General features: G+C 43.1%; 1 protein-coding gene across 1 annotated transcript in view; it reads left to right on the top strand.

Annotated features, from left to right (window-relative positions):
- The first annotated feature begins 1,354 nt into the window (after positions 1–1,354).
- The window catches only part of LOC123992577 (melatonin receptor type 1B-B-like), a 62,895-nt gene continuing 38,837 nt past the window's right edge, over positions 1,355–25,412 (top strand). The window contains exon 1 of the mRNA XM_046293817.1: positions 1,355–2,233. Within this exon, the coding sequence (XP_046149773.1) occupies positions 2,053–2,233 (181 nt within the window). The 5' untranslated portion in view covers positions 1,355–2,052. The remainder of the gene's footprint in view (positions 2,234–25,412) is intronic.

Raw genomic sequence — 25,412 nt, 5'->3', positions numbered from 1 at the left:
ATTGCTTGCTGTTTGGGGTTTTAGGCTGGGTTTCTGTACAGCACTTTGAGATATCAGCTGATGTACGAAGGGCTATATAAATACATTTGATTTGATTTGATGTACTCTGCGCCATCGTCGTGGAACACCTTACAAAATACTGGAAGAACTTGTCCCAATATTTGTTTTTAAATCACTGATGAAAGATTTTGAGGCTGATTCCCTGACCTGTCAATGTTTTTAATTTGCTGTTTTATACTCTTGTGAATTCAATGGTTTTTACTAGACTACTTGTAGTTTTTCATGTTGTCTTGGTGCTGCTATCTTGGCCAGGGTGCTCTTGAAAAAAATATTTTAATCTCAAGGAGCCCTTCCTGGATAAAGGTAAAAAATAAATGTAAAAAGTCAAGGTATTGGAGTGACCATAACAAAGCCCTGACCTCAATCCTATTTCAAATTTGTGGACAGAACTGAAAAAGCGTGTGCGAGCAAGGAGGCCTACAAACCTCATTCAGTTACACCAGCTCTGTCAGGAGGAATGGGCCAAAATTTACCCAACTTCTTGTGGGAGGTTGTGGAAGGGTACCCAAAACATTTGACCCATGTTAAACAATTTAAAGGCAATGCTACCAAATACTAATTGAGTGTATGTAAACTTCGGACCCACTGGGAATGTGATGAAAGAAATAGAATATCTCTTTTTATTCTGACATTTCACATTCTTAAAATAAAGTGGTGATCTTAACTGACCTAAGACAGGACATTTTTACTTGGATTAAATGTCAAAAAATTTGAAAAACTTAGTTTAAATGTATTTGGCTAAGGTGTATGTAAACTTCCGATTTCAACTGTATATATGTAAATCATATATAGTTGTTGGGGGAGAATAAGGCACACTGGAACTGGTTGAGGGAACTCATAGGAGATGGTGCTCCCCAGAAGCCCAGAGAGGAGGTGCACAATACCCCCACCCCTCTACACAAACATCATGTCCACATCTAGTTGTGATTCATATTTGGTTGAGTTGTCAACTAACGTGAATTCAAGGTGAAATCAACCAAATTCACAATGTCATTGGATGTTGGTTAAAAGTTGCGTGAAAAGACGAAATTCCCATTCATAGATTACTTCTTGCCAATCCAGTCAGTTTTCCACGTTGATTCGTCGTCACCGCATTACATGTTTTAATTGAAATGACATTAAAACAATATTGATTCAACTAGTTTTTGTCCAGTGGGTCTGACATTCCAGTCCCTCATATCCAATTCGCGCTCCGTGGTCACTTTCTGTTGTGAAAAGGTCGGTCACAGCCAGAATCTGTTGTGGAATAATAGTCATTTCGATGTTATACAACATTGTTTCCAGACGGCGCACCGCAGGCAGACAGACATCTTCAAATGAATGAACAAAATATTGTCACCGCACTGAGCGAAACAATAATCATGAAACAAACGCACGCTTCACTGAGCTCGGGTTCGAAGCACGAGTTAATGAATCCGCTCCCCCGATATATCCTCTTTCTGAATACAAACCAACCGTCTGGCTCTCGCTCGCTAGTCTGATTGCGCTGTGGATTCGCAATTCCGAGACAATTTTAAAACAAATAATTCAGATCCCAGCCAGACTTTGCCAGAGGCAAGACACACGGCAGCTCACAGCACTGCGGGCGAGGTTCCGTCCGACCGGAACAGGAGAGAGGAGGGTTGAGAGAAAGCGATAGGCGCGTTCACACATGGATAACAGCTGGACTGGATATGCAAATAAGCTGCCAGGAATGAGGGCACGGAGCACCCACGAGTCTTCTTAAGTATTGATCGATAGGGGATATTAGGGTCAGCTAGCCAGAGCGGGCGCAGTTATAAACAACTAAATGAAGGCGCGCTCACTCGGAGCAAGTTGAGAAACTGTGCATCACAGACTGTCAAAACCCAACGCGACGTTGAACATATTCAGCTATCAAATAGGCTACAAGTCTATTTTTGCAACAACATGTCAGTGTTTTGTCAGAAGGACAGCAGGGTTTGAATGTCTCGGACTGGGAGGACATAAATTGGCAGCCCTAAGGTTTTCGAAATGCCAGAGAATGTTTCGTTCTCCAGGAACCGCACAGAACTGGAAGCGCGGCCGGGGGCGCGTCCCGCATGGGCTATCACTGTGCTGGCCAGCGTGCTGATCTTCACCACGGTGGTGGATGTCCTGGGCAACTTGCTGGTTATCATTTCAGTGCTTAGGAACCGGAAACTTAGGAATGCGGGTAAGTGGATAATTATTGTTTGTGTGTGTGTGTGTGTGTGTGTGTGTGTGTGTGTGTGTGTGTGTGTGTGTGTGTGTGTGTGTGTGTGTGTGTGTGTGTGTGTGTGTGTGTGTGTGTGTGTGTGTGTGTGTGTGTGTGTGTGTGTGTGTGTGTGTGTGTGTGTGTGTGTGTGTGTGTGTGAGAGAGAGACGGAGAACCTACCTTAATATTGTTGAAATGATTTGACGTAACATTGATTTATCGGCCAATAAAATATATATATATATATCATAAATGCAATGACAAGGAGAGATTCTGAAAATAGGAGTTCGGTCTTGTGCCTAATCTGAATCACTGAATGGTCTCATTCACATCAATAAACCTACATTCAAGACCCCATATGAATTAGACTGCTGAACATACTGAACGTATTCCTCCTATGCGGATGGTGTGAACATCATATGCATATAGTTTACTTTATGCACAGAGAAAAACTATGATTGTATCGAATATTGATGATTGTTCTGGGAAAATGTTTTCTTATTGTCTGTAAGGTGTTTTAACCTATGGCAATGCTTTGAGAGTCATTCGGGAGTCACTTGTGAAGAGCTACAGGGAGTCTCAGATCTTATTGTGGCGCTCAATTCCTACCAAACAATGTGCACATAAAGTATACATAGATTATGATTAGCATAACATATTTAAATCTCATGGGATTATTTTAGCTTGCTTTATTGTTGCCTTAATCCTTTGTTCTATCAATATTGACCTTAATTGTTATTTAATAGTATTGTTGTTAAATAATACATAAGCAAATATACATGTTTTTTTGTTTGTGTATAAACAGAGGCCTACACTTTTTTTCAAATTGGATTTCGACAACATTTCTAACTAGAACTGTTTTCATAGGTGTCACGTTCTGACCTTTATTTCCTTTGTTTTGTCTTTATTTAGTATGGTCAGGGCGTGAGTTGGGGTGGGCAGTCTGTTTGTGTTTCTATGTTTTTCTATTTCTGTGTTTGGCCTGATATGGTTCTCAATCAGAGGCAGCTGTTTATCGTTGTCCCTGATTGAGAACCATATTTAGGTAGCCTGGGTTTCACTGTTGGTTTGTGGGTGTTTGTTTCCTGTGTCAGTGCCACACGGGACTGTTTCGGTTCGTTAATAGTCACGTTTCTGTATTTCATAGTGTTCAGGCTTTTCTTATTAAAATCGTCATGGACACTTACCACGCTGCGTATTGGTCCGATCCTTGCTACACCTCTTCAGACGAAGAGAAGGACATCTTCCGTTACAATAGGCCTGTCGTGTCCATAGTGCAAATGCAAAAGTAACACGGTATAAAACCGATGGATTCCCGCCAGGGGTATCCACCAGCGCGGAAAAAAAAGGCGCACGAGCACCAATTATACCAACACATGTCAGCTGTGTTACAGTTGCTGTAACATTATGTGCCCATTAGGGTGACTTATAATAGATTTATTTTGTTTGGCGTTTTCTGACCGGGCTAGGTAGTTGTCATCTAGGTTACTGATTAATATTGTAATATATGTTTGAAAACAGAAAAACAATTCAGTTGTGATGGTTTGGGGATGTAATGCAGGGGCCGGGGATTAGTTGCAATACTTTCGGTCAATTCCAGTCTTGTTCTCAATACTGAGCTCTCAAATCTCTGTAGCATTTTGACAGCAGTCACAGTCGTGATTTATCGTGCTCAGTTCACTTGTTTTTATTCAGGCATCATCTAGGGGTGTTATGCACCCTAAAAGTCTGAGGGGCAGTTTATTCCAGGAATCTAGAGCATAATTGTTAGGCTTAATTCTATGTATTTTGCTGCATATGTTCTGAATTTACGAACGCCCAGAGCACACTCTGAGCGCCCTCTGGCACTCCAGAGTATATTTACTAACACTCCCTAAATATGCTTCTCCACATATTTTCTAAAATCTGGGTAAACAATTGAAAGGCATGTGAGTCTTATTCAGAACAACTTCATAAAACAACATAAAATTGCAAAGTGGCTAGGAGTATTACAAAGAATCAACAAATAATAATATATCAAAAATATATATACAGTACGAGTCAAAAGTTTGGACACATCCCCTCATTCAAGGTTTTTTTCTTTATTTTTACTATTTTCTACATTGTTGAATAATAGCGAAGACATCAAAACTATGAAATAACACATGGAATCATGTAGTTAAACAAATCAAAATATATTTTAGACTTGAGATTCTTCAAAGTAGCCACTCTTCCTTGATGACAGCTTTGCACACTCTTGGCATTCCCTCAACCATCTTCACCTGGAATTATTTTCCAACAGTCTTGAAGAAGTTCCCACGTCAGCTGAGCACTTGTTGGCTGCTTTTCCTTCACTCTGTGGTCCAACTCATCCAAAGCCATCTTTGAATTGTGTTGAGGTCGGTGATTGTGGAGGTCAGATCATCTGATGCAGCACTCCATCACTACCCTTCTTGATCAAATAGCCCTTACACAGCCTGGAGGTGTGTTGGGTCATTGTCCTGTTGAAAACAAATGATAGTCCAACTAAGCGCAAACCAGATGGGATGGCGTTTTGCTGCAGAATGCTGTGGTAGCCATGCTGGTTAAGTGTGCCTTTAATTCTAAATAAATCACAGACAGTGTCACCAGCAAAGCACCCCCACACATCACACCTCCTCCATGCTTCACTGTGGGAACCACACATGCAGAGACCCAACCAGGGTCAATGTTAGCTAGCTAACATTAGGCTATAACTAGCAAAGCAAATGGTTCTGAGATATGAATAACCAGATCATACATGTAACGTTAGCTAGCGAGCCAGCGAGCTAATGTTAGCTAGCTAGCTAACACTATAGTTTAACTTGAAATGAAAATGACTTTGTCAAAATTAGAAACGTGTAATATCTGAAAATGTAACAAGCTAGACTATCTTACGGTGCTCTGAAATCAGAGTGGATAGCCAGAGTAAATTTACCAGCTACGTCTATCAACCGTTGTTGCAGTGACATTTTATTGAAATTGATACTTGCATTTTGTCTTTTGTTATGTCTTTTGTTAAGACATGTAGCTAGCTAGCTAAACAATGTACCATAATCCCAACCCGTAATGTTACTACCCTGCATGAATCTGCAGGTAGGTAACCAATCAAGTTCAATGTTAGCTAGATAACATTAGGCTATAATTAGCAAAGCAAATGGCTTTGAGATACAAATAATAAGATCATACACGTAACTTTAGCTAGTGAGCCAGCCAGCTAACATTAGCTACCTAGCTAACAGTGCACTTTAACTTGAAATGAAATCAACTTTCTGTTGAAATTAGAAACGTTTAATATCTGAAAATGTAGCTAGCCGTTAGCTATACTATCTTACCCGTCCGTATACAACATGGATGGATGGATGCTTCTCCCTGTCACGGATGCCATGGTTGCCCTTAGTTTGAAGATGTAATCCGGAGACAGTTGTTTTCTCCATTCCCTTAGCTATTATACTCTAATTCCACTGATTTCAAAATTCAGTCCTCCAGAAAGTGGAGAGCAACACGTATGCAGTTCTACTACGCGATATAACACTATATATATATTTTTTAAACACTATTACCTACAGATACTGACCAGCTCAAATAGACAAAAGCATGCTAGATGGCAGACTAATCCGAAATTATCTCTCGGCATGTCCAGCCCACTCATTATCTCAGCCAATCATGGCTAGCGGGAAGGGTGCTCGCTTTTTCTGTGGTTAAAGCAACCAAGCTTATAATTTAAAAATGTTATTTGTATTTACAGATGGCATACACATTTGCTATTAAGGCACATGAAAGTTCATATGTTCAAGAAGGCATCTCTGCAAAAAAACACATTTTGATTAAAAAAATGTTTACGTTCAAAAGGCTCTCCTGTGAAGTAGTGACCCGCGACATACGCCTACTTTCCTGAACCAAGTCACATTTGGGCTGTTCTTGCCATAATATGGTCTTTTACCAAATAGGACTATCTTCTGTAAACAAACCCTACCTTGTCACAACACAACTGATTGGCTCAAATGCATTAAGAAGGAAATACTTTCCACCATTAACTTTTAACAAGGGACACCTGTTAATTGAAATGCATTCCAGGTGACTACCTCATGAAGCTGGTTGAGAGAATGCCAAGAGTGTGCAAAGCTGTCATCAAGGCAAAGGGTGGCTACTTTGAAGAATCTCCCATATAAAATATATTTTGATTTGTTTAACACTTTTTTGGTTACTACATGATTCCATATGTGTTATGTCATAGTTTTGATGTCTTCACTAATATTCTACAATTTAGAAAATAGTAAAAATAAAGAATAACCCTTGAATGAGTAGGTGTGTCCAAACTTTTGACTCGTACTGTATACGCATACATTGAGTGGACAAAACATTAGGAACACCTTCCTAATATTGCGTTTCACACAAGTTTGCCCTCAGAACAGCCTCAATTCATTGGGCATGGACTACAAATGGTCGAAAGTGTTCCACATGGATGCTGATCGATGTGGACTCGAATGCTTCCCACAGTTAGTGTATGTCCAGTTGGCTGGGTGGTGCACCATTCTTGATATACATAGGAAACTGTTGAGCGTGAAAAACCCAGCAGCATTGCAGTTACTACCATACCCCATTCAAAGGCACTTCAATCTTTTGTCTAGCCCATTCACCCTCTGAATGGCACACATACACAATCCATGTCTCAATTGTGTCAAGGCTTAAAATTCCTTTAACCTGTCTCCTCCCCTTCATCTACATTGATTCGAATTGGATTTAACAGGTGACATCAATAAGGGGCCATAGCTTTCACCTGGATTCACCTGGTCAGCTTATGTGATGGAAAGAGCTCCAAGAGGACCACTGTGAGAGGGCACGTGCCTATGCGCCCCCTATGGACATGACACCTCTACCCTGATCTAACGCATGGGTGCAGCCAGTCAAGATGCCAAGATGTGACAGTTCGCATCTAGCCCCAATGCACAAAGAAAAAATAAGTGCTTGTGTCCTAGCCGCCTCCTAGTTGCATAAAAATTGCATTCCAAAGACAACATCTATTGATAAAATTTCTTGAGTACTTGTTGGTAGTATAGGTTTTTATGTTATTGTTGTAATAAGAAATTGCTTTAGTCTGGGAATGGAGAGAGAATTCATTGGAATGGCTGTGCTAAACTGTAAAGAGGTAGTTCATTGTGCATTGTATTGTATTGTGTTGTGCAACAGAGCAAGAGAATTGTCAGCAGCACTGCACACACACACACACACACACACACACACACACACACACACACACACACACACACACACACACACACACACACACACACACACACACACACACACACACACACACACACACACGGATGTATGTAATCCCATGACTCTGGATCAGAAAGTTGTTTGATATCTGTAGTGGAGGCTGTTTATTTTTTAGGGGAAGCAGCTCATGCCGTGTGTGTGTGTGTGTGTGTGTGTGTGTGTGTGTGTGTGTGTGTGTGTGTGTGTGTGTGTGTGTGTGTGTGTGTGTGTGTGTGTGTGTGTGTGTGTGTGTGTGTGTGTGTGTGTGTGTGTGTGTGTGTGCGTGCGTGCGTGCACGTATTGACCAACAGGAAATAAAATTACATGTTTTATTCCCACATACACAGAATAGGGGCAGTGAAATGTGTTGTTTTACTGGGTCAGCCATAGTAGTACAGATCTCCTGGAGCAAATTAGGGTTAAGTGCCTTGCTCAAGGGCACATCAAAATATTTTTCTCCTTGTCTGCTCGTGTATTCGAACCAGCGACCGACCCTTCAGTTACTGACCCAATGCTCGAACCTTCAGTTACTAACCCAATGCTCTAACTGCTACCTGAGACCCCCATAGTCAGTGTGGCTGAATGGGGATATGAGGGTGAATATCTAATTGAACCTCTTATTAATATGCCTGGCTTGTTAACAGGTCCCAGAGCTCTCCTATCCCCCACGTTTTAATGAGCAGGAGCCAATTAAGGGCAGGCACAGAGGTATTCTTCCTAAATGTGCCAGGGGGGGAGACCTTCCTAGAGCCAGACCTCGTCCCAGACACAGCGCCCGGGCTCATTGACAGCACGTCGCCAGACATTGCCTTTGAAGCCTACATGGCACTCTATCTCACCCCAGATTCTCTCTCTCTGTCACTCTCTCTCGTCTCTCTCTCTCTCTCTCTCTCTCTCTCTCTAGCTTAACCCCGCTCTTTCTCCATATTATCTATCCCATTCCTCTCTCTTTCCCCCACTCCTCTGTTTATTTCCCTCTTTCTCTATCTCCCTTGTGGAGTGTGCCAGAGCTGGTGTGTGTGTGTGTGTGTGTGTGTGTGTGTGTGTGTGTGTGTGTGTGTGTGTGTGTGTGTGTGTGTGTGTGTGTGTGTGTGTGTGTGTGTGTGTGTGTGTGTGTGTGTGTGTGTGTGTGTGTGTGTGTGTGTGTGTGTGTGTGTGTGTGTGTGTGTGTGTGTGTGTGTGTGCGCAGCGCTCTACCCCTGCAGCTTCTCTTTTTTCCCCTCCAAAACTTTTTGAACGTCTGTTCTATGTGCTCATAATTGCCTTCCCCTGTGTGATGTTCTCAGGTACTAAAGGTTAGAGGCTAAGATAACTGAGTAGTAGGCATAAACTTATAAACATCCTATTTTCAGACTGCCAGCCACCCATGCACTGTAAAACCTTCCCCCTAAATACCGTTTACAGCTCCCTCCATCTAACTCTGCCCCTCTTTTACGATAACCATCGGCCAGAAAATCTGTCTATTAATAGCTTTTGCCACCTGATGTCTGAATATTTAATTGGTAGAGATATTCAAACTATTTTGGTTTGGTAAAAGTTCAGTTAGAATTGATTCCATTAAAAAGTAATTATCTGGGTTCCGGATATAATGCCTCAGTTTATTATCAGTCTGCACCGATAATCACATTCTCTCTCTATTACACCTCCCTCCCCTCCTCTACCTCCATCCCTCTGTTCCACTCCCCCCTCTCTACCTCACACCCTCTCTGTTCCTCTCCTTTCCTCCCTCTCTGTGCCTCCCCTCATTCTCTCCCTCTCTCTCTCCCCTCCATGCCTCCCTGTGTCTTTCCTCCCTCTCTGTGCCTCCCCTCATTCTCTCCCTCTCTCTCTCCCCTCCATGCCTCCCTGTGTCTTTCCTCCCTCTCTGTGCCTCCCCTCATTCTCTCCCTCTCTCTCTCCCCTCCATGCCTCCCTGTGTCTTTCCTCCCTCTCTGTGCCTCCCCTCATTCTCTCCCTCTCTCTCTCCCCTCCATGCCTCCCTGTGTCTTTCCTCCCTCCACCACATTTTTCTGTCCAGTGGGAGTGATTAGCTGCTTAACAGTGTCTCTGTATGGTGCTTCTGCTGCTAGATTGTTGTATGTGACCCCCTGGATCCTCTATGTGTGACCTTAGAACTTCATGACATGAACATAGTCCAACCCAGTGCCCAATGTGTTCAGATCACTGTCTGGAGGTTAGTTTTATGCCAGTTGGTTGGAGAAAATAGAGGGTGGGATATATATATATATATAGTGGGGCAAAAAAGTATTTAGTCAGCCAACAATTGTGCAAGTTCTCCCACTTAAAAAGATGAGAGAGGCCTGTAATTTTCATCATAGGTACACTTCCACTATGACAGACAAAATGAGAAAAAAAATCCAGAAAATCACATTGTAGGATTTTTTATGAATTTATTTGAAAATTATGGTGGAAAATAAGTATTTGGTCACCTACAAAGAAGCAAAATTTCTGTCTCTCACAGACCTGTAACTTCTTCTTTAAGAGGCTCCTCTGTCCTCCACTCGTTACCTGTATTAATGGCACCTGTTTGAACTTGTTATCAGTATAAAAGACACCTGTCCACAACCTCAAACAGTCACACTCCAAACTCCACTATGGCCAAGACCAAATAGCTGTCAAAGGACACCAGAAACAAAATAGTAGAGAGAGAGAGAGAGAGAGAGACTGCTATTTTCTGATTGGTTTCTGAGTGCACTACTACTCTTTTCTGATTGGTTTCTGAGTGCACTACTACTATTTTCTGACTGGTTTCTGAGTGCACCACTACTATTTTCTGATTGGTTTCTGAATGCACCACTACTATTTTCTGATTGGTTTCTGAGTGCACTACTACTCTTTTCTGATTGGTGTCTGAGTGCACTACTACTCTTTTCTGATTGGTTTCTGAGTGCACTACTACTATTTTCTGACTGGTTTCTGAGTGCACTACTACTATTTTCTGACTGGTTTCTGAGTGCACTACTACTATTTTCTGACTGGTTTCTGAGTGCACTACTACTATTTTCTGACTGGTTTCTGAGTGCACTACTACTATTTTCCTGAGTATGCCTAGGCACAGGTTCTCTGAATGCACTAAAGCAGACTGGTCTCATTAAAAGGGCTTTTGAGTATTTTTCATGGTTGTAGAGTAACGATGAACACCCTGTCACGTACAGCAGCGTACATGCCTACACAAAACTACCCACCGACAAACTCTCTACTTGGTCATCTTTATTGCGGGTTTGAGTTCAGAAAATAGGCCACTTTTTCATAAGTGGAGTGTGTGTGTGTGTGTGTGTGTGTGTGTGTGTGTGTGTGTGTGTGTGTGTGTGTGTGTGTGTGTGTGTGTGTGTGTGTGTGTGTGTGTGTGTGTGTGTGTGTGTGTGTGTGTGTGTGTGTGTGTGTGTGTGTGTGTGTGTGTGTGTGTGTGTGTGTGAGAGAGTGAGAGAATATCTGAGTGCGATTCAGAGAAATACAATAGTTTGTCTTGGTAAAAAGACAGAACTGTAGACAGAGAGAGAGAAAAAAAATAGCTTCATCGGGAGAGAGTGACAGAAAGATTCAGACAGCAGGTTCAAGTACTGTATCACCAAGAAGTCACTCAAAGCAGGCTTTCAGCTTTCAGCTTTCAGCTCGCTGTGTCTCCTAATGAATCCCCAGTGGATGTGTATGTTGTGTGTGGGGATATGTTTTATCTATAGTGTGTGTGTGTGTTTGACATTGTGTCAGTATGTCTCTATAGGATCTCTTCTCTGATAATGGATCCTTTCAGTGCTCCACTCTCACTGATGTATGACTTGTATGTTATTAAGTGTAGCTCTCCATTGTGCTGTGCTCTACCTGCTGTGCTGAGTGTGTTTATATATATGTGTGTGTGTGTGTGTGTGTGTGTGTGTGTGTGTGTGTGTGTGTGTGTGTGTGTGTGTGTGTGTGTGTGTGTGTGTGTGTGTGTGTGTGTGTGTGTGTGTGTGTGTGTGTGTGTGTGTGTGTGTGTGTGTGTGTGTGTGTGTGTGTGTGTGTGTGTGTGTGTGTGTGTGTGTGTGTGTTTAACTATAAGTCCCCACAAGATCAAATGCTATTTCTAGGAGGGTTAGGGTTAGTAGCTAGTTTTAGGGTTGGGAGCAAAGGTTAGGGTTAGGAGTTAGGGAAAATAGGATTTTGAATTGTGTCCCCCCGCAAGGTTAGTTATACAAGACTGTGTGCGTGTGTTTTGACTGATCATATAAGTGTCTTCTTGTGTACGGAGAGAGAGAGTGTGATGAGACAGAAACAGAGCCATTGCTGGTGTAGCTCTCTCTCTCTCTCTCTGTTTCTCTCTCTCCTTTCTCTCTCTCTCTCTCTCTCTCTCTCTCTCTCTCTCTCTCTCTTACTCTGCTGCGCTCTTCACTAATGTAACGTGATTTGGAGGATTCCCATGACATTTACTTATCTGAAAGAGTGCAGGCTCCGTCACTTCACAGGCGTGTGCGGCTCTGCTCCGCCAAAAGCCTCCTCCTCGCCAAACCAGGGAGAGACGCCGGGGCCACTAAGACTTCTGGCTGCTCCACTCCAGACCCCATTTACATGATTATATTCATGAAGTGTACCCAATGGAACCTCTCCAGAGCTCACTACAGAGAGCCAGAGAAGGTAGGCGTGACAAGGCCATGAAGACGACTGCAACGCCCCCTATCCTTCCCATTCCAGAATTATGTGAAAGAGGGAAATGAGACAATAAGAGAGTATTAGAGAGCATTATAGAATATTATAGAGTAACTGTAATGGGACTAGTGGCTGTAATGGGACAAGGGATTGTGATGGGACTAGTGGCTGTAATGGGACCAGTGATTGTAATGGGACAAGCGAATGTGATGGGATTAGTGACAGTTATGGGACTAGTGACTGCAATGGGACTAGTGGCTGTAATGGGAATACTGACTGTAATGGGACTAGTGACTGTAATGGGACTAGTGACTGTTATGGCATTAGTGGCTGTAATGGGATAATTCGTTATGACATCATCTGAAAGTTAGTCAGAATGAATCTTAAATGTTAATCATAGATTGAATGAGAAGGATGTGTAACGTGTTGAATGACTGGTTCCCAGGAAGTCAGGCGCAGGAGAGCAGAGATGGGTGATAAAATGATAATTTTAATATACACCCTGTCCCAAAAGTAGAGTTGAGGCAGCACAAAGCACAACCACGGTAACATGAACCGAATTAAACAAAACAAACAAACCTAGGTTTGAAACAAACCTAGCAAAAGCCAGCCAGTAGCGTAACATCCTACACAAAGAACAATTCCACACACAGACATGGGGGAAACAGAGGGTAATATACATTTTGTCTGATGAGGGAATGTGAACCAGGTGTGCAGGAAAACAAGACAAAACAAATGGAAAATGAAAGGTGGAGAGGCTAGAAGACCGGTGACGTCGACTACCGAACGCTTCCCGAACAAGGAGAGGGACCGACCTCGGCGGAAGTTTTATTTGAATTTTATTTCACCTTTATTTAACCAGGTAGGCTAGTTGAGAACAAGTTCTCATTTGCAACTGCGACCTGGCCAAAATAAAGCATAGCAGTCTGAACAGACAACACAGAGTTACACATGGAGTAAACAATTAACAAGTCAATAACACAGTACAAAAAAAATGGGCAGTCTATATACAATGTGTGCAAAAGGCATGAGGAGGTAGGCGAATAATACAATTTTGCAGATTAACACTGGAGTGATAAATGATCAGATGGTCATGTACAGGTAGAGATATTGGTGTGCAAAAGAGCAGAAAAGTAAATAAATAAAAAACAGTATAAAAACAGTATGGGGATGAGGTAGGTGAAAATGGGTGGGCTATTTACCAATAGACTATGTACAGCTGCAGCGATCGGTTAGCTGCTCGGATAGCTGATGTTTGAAGTTGGTGAGGGAGATAAAAGTCTCCAACTTCAGCGATTTTTGCAGTTCGTTCCAGTCACAGGCGCAGAGTACTGGAACGAAAGGCGGCCAAATGAGGTGTTGGCTTTAGGGATGATCAGTGAGATACACCTGCTGGAGCACGTGCTACGGATGGGTGTTGCCATCGTGACCAGTGAACTGAGATAAGGCGGAGCTTTACCTAGCATGGACTTGTAGATGACCTGGAGCCAGTGGGTCTGGCGACGAATATGTAGTGAGGGCCAGCCGACTAGAGCATACAAGTCGCAGTGGTGGGTGGTATAAGGTGCTTTAGTGACAAAACGGATGGCACTGTGATAGACTGCATCCAGTTTGCTGAGTAGAGTGTTGGAAGCCATTTTGTAGATGACATCGCCGAAGTCGAGGATCGGTAGGATAGTCAGTTTTACTAGGGTAAGCTTGGCGGCGTGAGTGAAGGAGGCTTTGTTGCGGAATAGAAAGCCGACTCTTGATTTGATTTTCGATTGGAGATGTTTGATGTGAGTCTGGAAGGAGAGTTTGCAGTCTAGCCAGACACCTAGGTACTTATAGGTGTCCACATATTCAAGGTCGGAACCATCCAGGGTGGTGATGCTAGTCGGGCATGCGGGTGCAGGCAGCGATCGGTTGAAAAGCATGCATTTGGTCTTACTCGCGTTTAAGAGCAGTTGGAGGCCACGGAAGGAGTGCTGTATGGCATTGAAGCTCGTTTGGAGGTTAGATAGCACAGTGTCCAATGACGGGCCAAAAGTATATAGAATGGTGTCGTCTGCGTAGAGGTGGCTCAGGGAATCGCCCGCAGCAAGAGCAACATCATTGATATATACAGAGAAAAGAGTCGGCCCGAGAATTGAACCCTGTGGCACCCCCATAGAGACTGCCAGAGGACCGGACAGCATGCCCTCCGATTTGACACACTGAACTCTGTCTGCAAAGTAATTGGTGAACCAGGCAAGGCAGTCATCCGAAAAACCGAGGCTATTGAGTCTGCCGATAAGAATATGGTGATTGACAGAGTCGAAAGCCTTGGCGAGGTCGATGAAGACGGCTGCACAGTACTGTCTTTTATCGATGGCGGTTATGATATCGTTTAGTACCTTGAGTGTAGCTGAGGTGCACCCGTGACCGGCTCGGAAACCAGATTGCACAGCGGAGAAGGTACGGTGGGATTCGAGATGGTCAGTGACCTGTTTGTTGACTTGGCTTTCGAAGACCTTAGATAGGCAGGGCAGGATGGATATAGGTCTATAACAGTTTGGGTCCAGGGTGACTCCCCCTTTGAAGAGGGGGATGACTGCGGCAGCTTTCCAATCCTTGGGGATCTCAGACGATATGAAAGAGAGGTTGAACAGGCTGGTAATAGGGGTTGCGACAATGGCGGCAGATAGTTTCAGAAATAGAGGGTCCAGAGTGTCAAGCCCAGCTGATTTGTACGGGTCCAGGTTTTGCAGCTCTTTCAGAACATCTGCTATCTGGATTTGGGTAAAGGAGAACCTGGAGAGGCTTGGGCGAGGAGCTGCGTGGGGGACAGAGCTGTTGGCCGAGGTTGGAGTAGCCAGTCGGAAGGCATGGCCAGCTGTTGAGAAGTCATGACAGGGTGTTCTTTTTTAATATTTAGGTAGGATGAGGTCTGAGAATTTGGCCATAAAAGCCTTTAAAAGATTTGCCTTTGGCTGTTCTTGAATCATATCAAAACAAGTATTGTTATTTGTTGTGATTTGCTGTCGGGCCTAGCACCAGCTATCCCTACCTGCTGGTATATCAACTGTCACCTCTACCCCCTACGGTAGCTGAGTTTGTGTGTGTATGTGTGTGTTTGGAACTGCTTCCCTTGGAGGTCACCTTCTATCATACTGCCATTCACACTGTCATTCTATGAGGCCGTTGAAGAGGGGCTCTCGAAGGGTTGGGGAAGTTGTCTTGTGACTTCTAATACAACTGATGAGGGAGGAAGGGAATTCAGAGAGGGTATTGTCGGTGGCCATCATGCTAAGAGCTACACACACACAGAACAAGCCATGGGTGTGTGGCATCAACGCTCTGTCACCTCTGCTAGCACTCCCCTCCGTTTTCCGTGCTGTCAGCAAACAGCTTACATGCACACTATACTCGCGTGCCAAGGGACACACACACTATACTTGCGTGCCAAGGGACACACACACTATACTTGCGTGCCAAGGGACACACACACTATAATTGCGTGCCAAGGGCCACAAACTAAGCCTGTGAGGGGTGCAAGGTGACTTTGAAATGTCAGCCTCATTTTCATTTCATGATAAATATGGAGGGCTGAGTCTGGTTTCAGACGATGTGAAGCGTAACCCAACACATAGCCCCTCATCCCTCCAACCCTTCATCCACTCCCTCATCCACCCACTCATCCACCCCCTCATCCACCCTCCTCTCTCACCTCCACGTATTTGGGCTGATAGAGGTGAATGCGGCGGGCCCAGTGAGGCCCAATTAAGAACCCAGCAGTCTCTGTGTTAGCACCCGGAGCTGAGCTAAGTTGGGATGTGTGCCGGCTGCTGGGGAGCTTGACCAACTGACTCACTGGCTGTTTTGAAGGGGATGACTGGACTGGACTGGATGGCTCCCCTTCTCCTTTCCGTGGGTGGAGCAGATGCTTAGTCAACAAGTTGAACAGAGGCTCAAAATGCTCAACTCTTTTTATGCCAGAGATTCCATTTATTGTAGTTAAGAGCTTGCTTTGTGTGAAAATAATTCGTTTGGTGGATTTTCTCATTACTGAAAGAGGGGTTATGTCTGTTGCAAACTCTCCATACTACCCAGGCTCACCCATTAGGAAACTGGCCATTGCAGCGCGACAGTGGTCATCACATGAGAATGGAACATGGCTTATGTAACCTGCGAGGTTCAGCCACAGGGGAGGTGTGTGTGTGTGTGTGTGTGTGTGTGTGTGTGTGTGTGTGTGTGTGTGTGTGTGTGTGTGTGTGTGTGTGTGTGTGTGTGTGTGTGTGTGTGTGTGTGTGTGTGTGTGTGTGTGTGTGTGTGTGTGTGTGTGTGTGTGTTCGTGCGTGCGTGTCAGGGTGGGTGGTTGGAGGTTATATAGTCTAGGCTTTGAGGTGGACCCAACATTTCCATGAGCCTTTAAAAAGAACGGCAATCATTAGTGCACATTACACCAGCCACGGTACACACACAAACACACATACACACAGAAACACACACACACACATACTCTCCCTCAACAGTCATCTTTATTCAACAGCGAGCTTTGTCACAGCTAAACCTCCCTGATGGCATGGTATAAAACTGAAGGAGCGTCTCTCCCAGACAATTGGCTCCCATTTCAAAGAGATGATCCCTCTGTACCCATGCACCCATAGAGTGGGTAGAAGGGAGAGGAGAGGGAATAGGGATAATTATGAATAGACAAGAGAAGATGAGAAAGGAAAGGAGAGATCAGGGGAAAAGAAGCATGGAGAGGGAATGAAAGGGGACAGCAGAGAGAAGATGAAGAGGACGAAGCAAGGGGAAGTATAGGACACCAGAGAGGAGGAGTGGCGAGGAGGGGAGGGGAGGATAGTGGAGGAAAGTGGAGGAGTGGAGAGATGGGAAGCAGGAGAGTGGAGGAAAGTGGAGGAGGGTGAAGAGATGAGAAGGGAAAAAGAGAAGGATAAGGGGGATAGAAGAGAGGAAAGGACATCGGAGTAGAGAAAAGAGCAAAGTGCATACTCACACCAAGTGACTCTGGGGGGGTATAGTGAGCTGATAGCAACCCAGTTCACGTTCCTGTGTGTACCTCCAAATCCCCTGTGTGTTATTTTGGTAGGGAGCCATGGCCCAGAGCATATGCTAGAATGCTCTAACATCGTGTTTGCTTCCAGTGATGTATGATTCATTTGAATAACTTTGGCACCTTGGCCATCCTCTCTGATAAATTATTTCAATTAAACCTGCTGGGACTATGCTTAATGCTAACTCTAGGCAGTTAACACATACTAAAACACACACGAGGTGGAAAATGGCGCCGACAGAGAGGGCTGCCACACTTCTAGTCCTTAGGGAACTTTGCTGTATTTCGTTTTTTTAATGTATTATTTCTTACATTGTTAGCCCAGAAAATCATACGTTTTATCACATACAGCCGGGAAGAACTATTAGATGTCAGAGCCACCCCAACTTACCAGCACTACAACCAGGAATATACGACTTTCCCGAAGCGGATTCTTTGTACCGCACCACCCAGGGCATTTGAACTGATTCCAGAGGCTGACCCAAAACAACGCCACCGGAGAAGACGCCGTCGGAGCCACCGACGCGGTTCGCTACCAAGGAGTGTGGGCTCTCCTTCTCTGTTGCAGACATGAGTAAGACTGCACACTGCCTTATCCCATCTGGACAAGAGGAATATCTATGTAAGAATGCTGTTCAATGACAATAGCTCAGCATTCACCACCATAGTACCCTCCAAGCTCATCATTAAGCTTGAGGCCCTGAGTCTCAATCCCGCTCTGTGCAATTGGGTCCTGGACTTCCTGACGGGCCACCCTCAGGTGGTGAAGGTAGGAAACAACATCTCCACTTTGTTGATCCTCATCACTGGGGCCCCATAAAGGTGTGTGCAGAGTCCCCTCCTGTACTCCCTGTTCACCCATGGACTGCGTGGCCATGCACGCCCCCAACTCAATCATCAAGTTTACAGACAAAACAAAACAGTACTGTAATAGGCTTGATTACCAACAACGACGAGACAGCCTATAGGGAGGAGGTGAGGGCTCTTGGAGTGTTTTGTCAGGAACACAACCTCTCACTCAACATCAACAAAACAAAGGAGATGATCATGGACTTCAGGAAACAGCAGAGGGTGCACCCCCCTATCCACATCGATGGGACAGCAGTGGAGAAGGTGGAATGTTTTTTATGTTCCTCGGTATACATATCACTCACAAACTGAAATGGTCCACCCACACAGACAGTATGGTGAAGAAGAACAGTGCCTCTTCAACTGCAGGAGGCTGAAGAAATTTAGCTTGTCACCTAAAACCCTCACAAACCTTTACATATGCACAATTGAGAGGATCCTGTCGGGTTGTATCACCACCTGGTACGGCAACTGCACCACCCACAACCGCAGGGCTCTCCAGAGGGTGGTGTGGTCTGCACAATGCATCAACAGAGGCAAACTACCTGCTCTCCAGGACACCTACAGCACCCAATATCACAGGAAGGCGAAAAAGATCATCAAGGACAACAACCACCCAAGCCACTGCCTGTTCACCCCGCTACTATCCAGAAGGCGAGGTCAGTACAGGTGCATCAAAGCTGGGACCGAGAGACTGAAAAACAGCTTCTACCTAGAGAGGATGCTGCCTGCATGCAGACTTGAAATCATTGGCCACTAATAAATGGATCACTGGTAACTTTAATAATGCCCCTTTAATAATGTTTACATATCTTGCATTACTCTCATATGTAGATACTGTATTCTATACTATCTATTGCATCTTAGCCTATGCCGCTCTGACATAGCTCATCCATATATTTATATTTATATATTCTTATTCCATTCCATACTTAGATTTGTGTGTATTAGTTATTTGTTGTGGAATTGTTATATATTACTTGTTAGATATTGGTGCACTGTCAGAACTCGAACTAGAAGCACACGCCTTTCGCTACCCTCGCAATAACATCCGCTTAACATGTGTATGTGACCAATACAATTTGATTAGATTTAATTCTAACTCTAACCATTCAAACACACTCTAAAACACATGCTTTGCTAATGCTAACTCTAACCTGTCTGTCTGTCTGTCTGTCTGTCTGTCTGTCTGTCTGTCTGTCTGTCTGTCTGTCTGTCTGTCTGTCTGTCTGTCTGTCTGTCTGTCTGTCTGTCTGTCTGTCTGTCTGTCTGTCTGTCTGTCTGTCTGTCTGTCTGTCTGTCTGTCTGTCTGTCTGTCTGTCTGTCTGTCTGTCTGTCTGTCTGTCTGTCTGTCTGTCTGTCTGTCTGTGATGGTGGTGTAGCGTAGTCACTGATGGGCAACGTTTTATTGTCCTTCAGATAATTCTGTTCACCTCCTCTCCGGGAGTGAACTGCCTCTTTTCCTCTATACACAGAACCTGAGTCTGCCAGGTTGGTCTTCATGTCATTTTCAGGATCACCCTGGCAACTGACGAGCTTGTTAACTCACAGCAGTGATGTCAACGCTGGAAAGTTACATAGATACCTATGTTATGTAATGTCAATGAAAATATAATAACTGCCAAAGGCTTGTGTTCTCACAGGCACAGCATGTACACTGATTGTACAAAACATTAGGAACACCTTCTCTTTCCATGGCATAGACTGTCCAGGTGAAACCAGTTGAAAAATATAATCCCATATTGATGTCACCTGTTAAATCCATTTATATGAGTGTAGATGAAGGGGATTACACAGGTTACAGAAGGACTTTTAAGCCTTGAGACAATTAAGACATTGATTGTGTACGTGTGCCATTCAGAGCGTGAGTAGGCAAGGAAAAATATTGAATGGGGTATGGTAGTAGGTGTCAGTAGGTGCCAAGCTACTGCAGCGCTGCTGGGTTTTTCACACCGAACAGTTTCCCATGTGTATCAAGAATGGCCCACCATCCAAAGGACATCCAGCTAACTTGAAACAACTGTGGGAAGCATTGGAATCAACATCGGCCAGCATCCCTGTGGAACGCTTTTGACACCTTGTAGAGTCCATGCCCCAACGATTTGAGGCTGTTCTGAGGGCAAAAGGTGGTGCAACTCAATATTAGGAAGGTGTTCCTAATGTTTTGTACATTCAGTGTATATATTGTATATACAGTGGATTTTTTTTTTACATCCCTGTTAATGAGAATTTATCCTTTGCCAATATAATCCATCCACCTGACAGGTGTGGTATATCAAAAATCTGAATAAACAGCATGATCATTGCACAGGTGCACCTTGTGCTGGGGACAATACAAGGCCACTCTAAAATGTGCAGTTTTGTCACACAACACAATGCCACAGATATCTCAAGTTTTTCTGCAGGAGTGTCCACCAGAGCTGTTGCCAGATCATTTAATATGAATTTATCGACCTTAAGCCGCCTCCAACGTAGTATTAGAGAATTTGGCAGAGTGTCCAATCGGTGAGCGGTTTGCTGATGTCAACACTCTGAACAGAGTGCTCATGGTGGCAGTAGGATTATGGTATGAGCATGCATAAGCTACGGACAACAAACTCAGTTGCATTTTATCATTGGCAATTTGAATGCACAGAGATACCGTGACAAGATCCTGAGGTTTATTGTCATGCCATTCATCCGCCTAAGGTTAGCAATGTGGTTAGGGTTAAGTTTAAAATCAGATTTTCCAACTTTGTGACTGTGCCAGCTTGTGACCACTCTGCAGACCTCCCTCCAGAATAAGTTTTGTGACCGACTGGCTCAATTCGGTTTTATGTAGCAAAATTTGAAATTGTGTTTTTTTTTTACATTGGATGGAGGTAGAGTATATTATCATACACTACAGTTGAGGAACAATGGGAAAGTAATTCCGCTTTGAAAGTGTATAAACTTGTATCCTCACTTTTGAGAATATGACCCTTGAATGTTTTAGTACTACTACTGGAGAGCCCTTCTTTGTGGACACCCATTCAGCACCCTTCACACACTTTTAAGCTTTAGCCCCACCCATCTCTTTAAGGATTCACATGTGAAACATCCAAAGATTTCAAGACTAAAGGCTGGATTATACTACAGGTGTTTTCGTAATTTAATCTGGAGTGCCAGAGTGTGCTGTTAACGTTCTTAAACACAGAGTGTTGTCAGATAGGCTGTTCGTAAATGAAGAGCGTTTTTCTGGACGAAAAGTATGGTTGATCTGAGCGTTCTGACCTAACAGCAGTCAAACACCCAACGTAACTGGCTAACGTTGGCTAGCTTGCTAGCTACTTCAAGATAGACTCTGACCATTTTACTCGCCCTAGCATAAATGGTTAGGGTGTTTTTATGATATCCAGAGTGTTGGTGACTGCAACTGTGCTGCTGGCAACAATTTAATTACACTTTTTTGCCAATGTTTACTGACACTGTCCATATTCAACGTGTGTTGACCGTACGTAAATTCCTGAGTTATTCTGCGCTCTTTACCAGCTATGTCTATCATCAGTTGTAATTAAATTGTTGCCATAAACATTCTATTGAAATGGTTACTTGCAGAGTGGAGTCTTTTGTTTAGACACGTAGCTAGCTAACTAAACAATGAACCATAATCCCAACTCATAACGTTACAACCCTGCATGAATCTGCAGGTAGCTAACCAACCAGGTACAATGTTAGCTTGCTAACATAAGTCAATAACTAGCAATGCAAATGACTCTGAGATACGAATATTTCTACACAGGTCATACACATGATGTTAGCTATCAAGCCAGCCAGCTAACGTTAGTTAGCTAGCTAACAATACAACTTAACATGAAATGAAAATGACTTTCTGACTAAATTAAAAATGTGTTATATCTGAAAATGTAGGCAGATAGAATCACTTCCTAATACATGGATGGACGCTTATACCTCTCTGTCATGGATACCATAGTTCCCCTTAGTTTGAAGATGTAATCCGGAGACAGGTTTTTTATTTTTTATTTTACCTTTATTTTACTAGGCAAGTCAGTTAACCTCTTGAACCTATGGGGGCGCTGTGTCATTATTGGATAAAAAGACGTGCCCGTTTTAAGCGCAATATTTTGTCACAAAAGATGCTCGACTATGCATGGAATTGACAGCCTTGGAAAGACACAACTCTGACGTCTCCAAAACTGCAAAGATATTATCTGTGCGTGCCCCAGAACTAATACAACAGGCGAAACCAAAATTAAGTTTCATACAGGAAATGCCCCGGATTCTGAAGGCGCTGTGTTCCAATGTCTCCTTATATGGCTGTGAATGCGCCAGGAATGAGCCTGCGCTCTCTGTCTATTCCCAGAGGTGTCTGCAGCATTGTGACGTGTTTGTAGGCATATCATTGGAAGATTGACCATTAAGAGACTACATTTACCTGGTGTCCCGCCCGGTGTCCTGTGTGCGTAATCTGTAGGTCCATGCGCGTTCCATTTCTTCAGAATTGAAAGTAAACTGCCACAATGGATTTTATCGTCGATAGATATGTGAAAAACACCTTGAGGATTGATTCTAAACATCGTTTGTCATGTTTCTGTCGATATTATGGAGTTAATTTTGAAAAAAGTTCGCATTTTAATTACTTTTTTTTTCCCTAACCAAACGTGATGAACAAAACGGAGCGATTAGTCGACACAAATAATATTGTTTTGTAAAAACTGAACATTTGCTATCTAACAGAGTCTCCTCATTGAAAACATCTGAAGTTATTCAAAGGTAAATTATTTTATTTGAATGCTTTTATGGTTTTTGTGGAAAATGTTGCATGCTGAATGCTAACGCTAAATGGTACGTTAGCCATCAATACTGTAACACAAATGCTTGTTTTGCAATGGTTGAGAAGCATATTTTGAAAATCTGAGATGACAGTGTTGTTAACAAAAGGCTACGCTTGAGAGCAAATAGATTAATTTAATTTCATTTGCGATTTTCATGAATAGTTAACGTTGTGTTATGCTAATGAGCTTGCTGATAGATTTACACAATCCTGGATACAGGTTTTTTTTCCGTAGCTAAACGTGAAGCAGAAAATGGAGCGATTTGTCCTAAACAAATAATCTTTCAGGAAAAACTGAACATTTGCTATCTGAGAGTCTCCTCATTGAAAACATCTGAAGTTCTTCAAAGGTAAATGATTTTATTTGAATGCTTTTATGGTTTTTGTGGAAAATGTTGCATGCTGAATGCTAACGCTAAATGGTACATTAGCCATCAATACTGTTACACAAATGCTTGTTTTGCAATGGTTGAAAGCATATTTTGAAAATCTGAGATGGCAGTGTTGTTAACAAAAGGCTAAGCTTGAGAGCAAATAGATAAATTTCATTTAATTTGCGATTTTCATGAATAGTTAACGTTGCGTTATGGTAATGAGCTTGAGGCTGTAGTCACGATACTGCATCCGGGATGGCTCGACGCAAGAAGTTAAGAACAAATTCTTATTTTCAATGACGGCCTAGGAACAGTGGGTTAACTGCCTGTTCAGGGGCAGAACGACAGATTTGTACCTTGCCAGCTCAGGGATTTGAACTTGCAACCCTATCACCCCGTGTTTTATACAACTTCTCATTTCGATGCTGTCTGCATATTTGCAATCAAATGCCAGAATTTTCTCCATCTCTTTAGCTATCATACTCGAATTCCACTGATTTTAAAGCTCGGTCCTCCAGAAAGTGGAGATCAACACTTATGCAGTTCTACTACGTGATGTCTGTCAAAAAAGGACTACCTACATATACTGACCAGCTCATAGTATAGACAGAAGCATGCTACATGGCAGACCAATCCAAACTCATCTCTCGGCATGTCCAGCCCACTCATTATCTCAGCCAATCATGGCTAGCAGAAGGTCGCTGACTTTTTCCAACCAACTTGGCTCGTAATTTAACAATTGTATTCGTATTTACAGATGGCATACAAGTTTGTTATTAAGGCACATTAAAGTTCACATGTTCCAACGGGCATTTCTGCCCAAAAATGCATTTTGATAAAAAAAAATAAAAAAAAGTTTACTTTCAAATGGTGCTACTGTGAAATAGTGATGCGAGACATGTGCCTAGTTTCCGGAAATTAGTCACATTTGTGACAAAAATCTTTAACCTGCATGGATATAGCTGCTCTAACATGGTTCCACCTCCTCCACTGCCAAAACAACCGCTATGCAGATGTCAGCTAAAACGGATTGAATAGAGCCTATAATCTAAAAATAATAATTCTTTAAGAATGACCCACCGTTCCAATGAATGAAGCACGTTCCATGGGATGAGATTCATTTAGAGACTTCTCTGTATTCAGCAGTTTGGCCCCGTGTTTTTATCCAGAACATTTGTTTTTCATTTCTTATTAAGGATTAACAGCGTTGGCAGGAATGATGAGGGGAAGAACATACAGAGCGAAAAGGTCAAAAGTTGAGGGATTTTAGAGCGATGCCAACTCAATGCTTGGCCTCAGGGGTACGGCTTTTGATTGGCTACCTGAAACTAAAGGGATGAAAGGAGTAGAGAGGGCATCTTTTTGCTGCCACAGGAAAACCGCTTGGTGTCAGATATCACTTTGTGTGTGTTTGTGTGTGTGCCTGCATTTATGTGCGCCTTTGCGCATGTATATGCGTACATGCATTCCTACGTGTGTGTGTCCCTGTCTTAAGGATTCTAACAGTGTTAGCCAATTCCTTTGTTCAGGGCCTACTTTCACGACTCCTATTTCACTGATTATCCATTCATAGAGACAAGCAAAGTGCTGTTTATATCGAGCCAGGCTGGCTGTAAAGACATGTCCTTGGACCTTGGTAGCCATTGTGTTAGACTAGTGTATTTTATCAACCTGTTGTTGCAGGAAATGTCCTGCACAGTAGGAAATGCAAATTTGTAGTGTATTCGAGGCTTCTAAAGTTTGTCATTTCCACTTTAAAATGCCAGACTTGATTTCCACTAACTAAAAATGTATCAAACCCTACAAAAATTATAATCCAAACAATAATCAATTGCTACGGGATTATTTTTCTGATGTAAAAAACTGGTCAGATTAAGATCAAATCAAATCAAATGTTATTTGTCACATGCGCCATATACAACAGACCTGACAGTGAAATGTTGACCTACAAACCCTTAACCAACCATGCAGTTTGAAGAAAAATAACAAATAATTAAGGAGCAACAATAAAATAACAGTAACGAGGCTATATGCAGGGGGTACTGGTACAGAGTCAATGTGTGGGGGCACCGGTTAGTCAAAGTAATTGAGGTAATATGTACATGTAGGTAGAGGTAAAGTGACTATGCATAGATAATAAACAGAGAGTAGCAGCAGCGTAAAAATGGGGGAGGGGGGTCAATGCAAGTAGTCCGGGTAGCC

The sequence above is a fragment of the Oncorhynchus gorbuscha genome, linkage group LG13 (genome assembly GCF_021184085.1).
Source record: "Oncorhynchus gorbuscha isolate QuinsamMale2020 ecotype Even-year linkage group LG13, OgorEven_v1.0, whole genome shotgun sequence".
NCBI classification, from domain to species: domain Eukaryota; kingdom Metazoa; phylum Chordata; class Actinopteri; order Salmoniformes; family Salmonidae; genus Oncorhynchus; species Oncorhynchus gorbuscha.
Note: the sequence above shows the minus strand (reverse complement) of the source record. Positions and strands in the feature narration are given on the sequence as shown.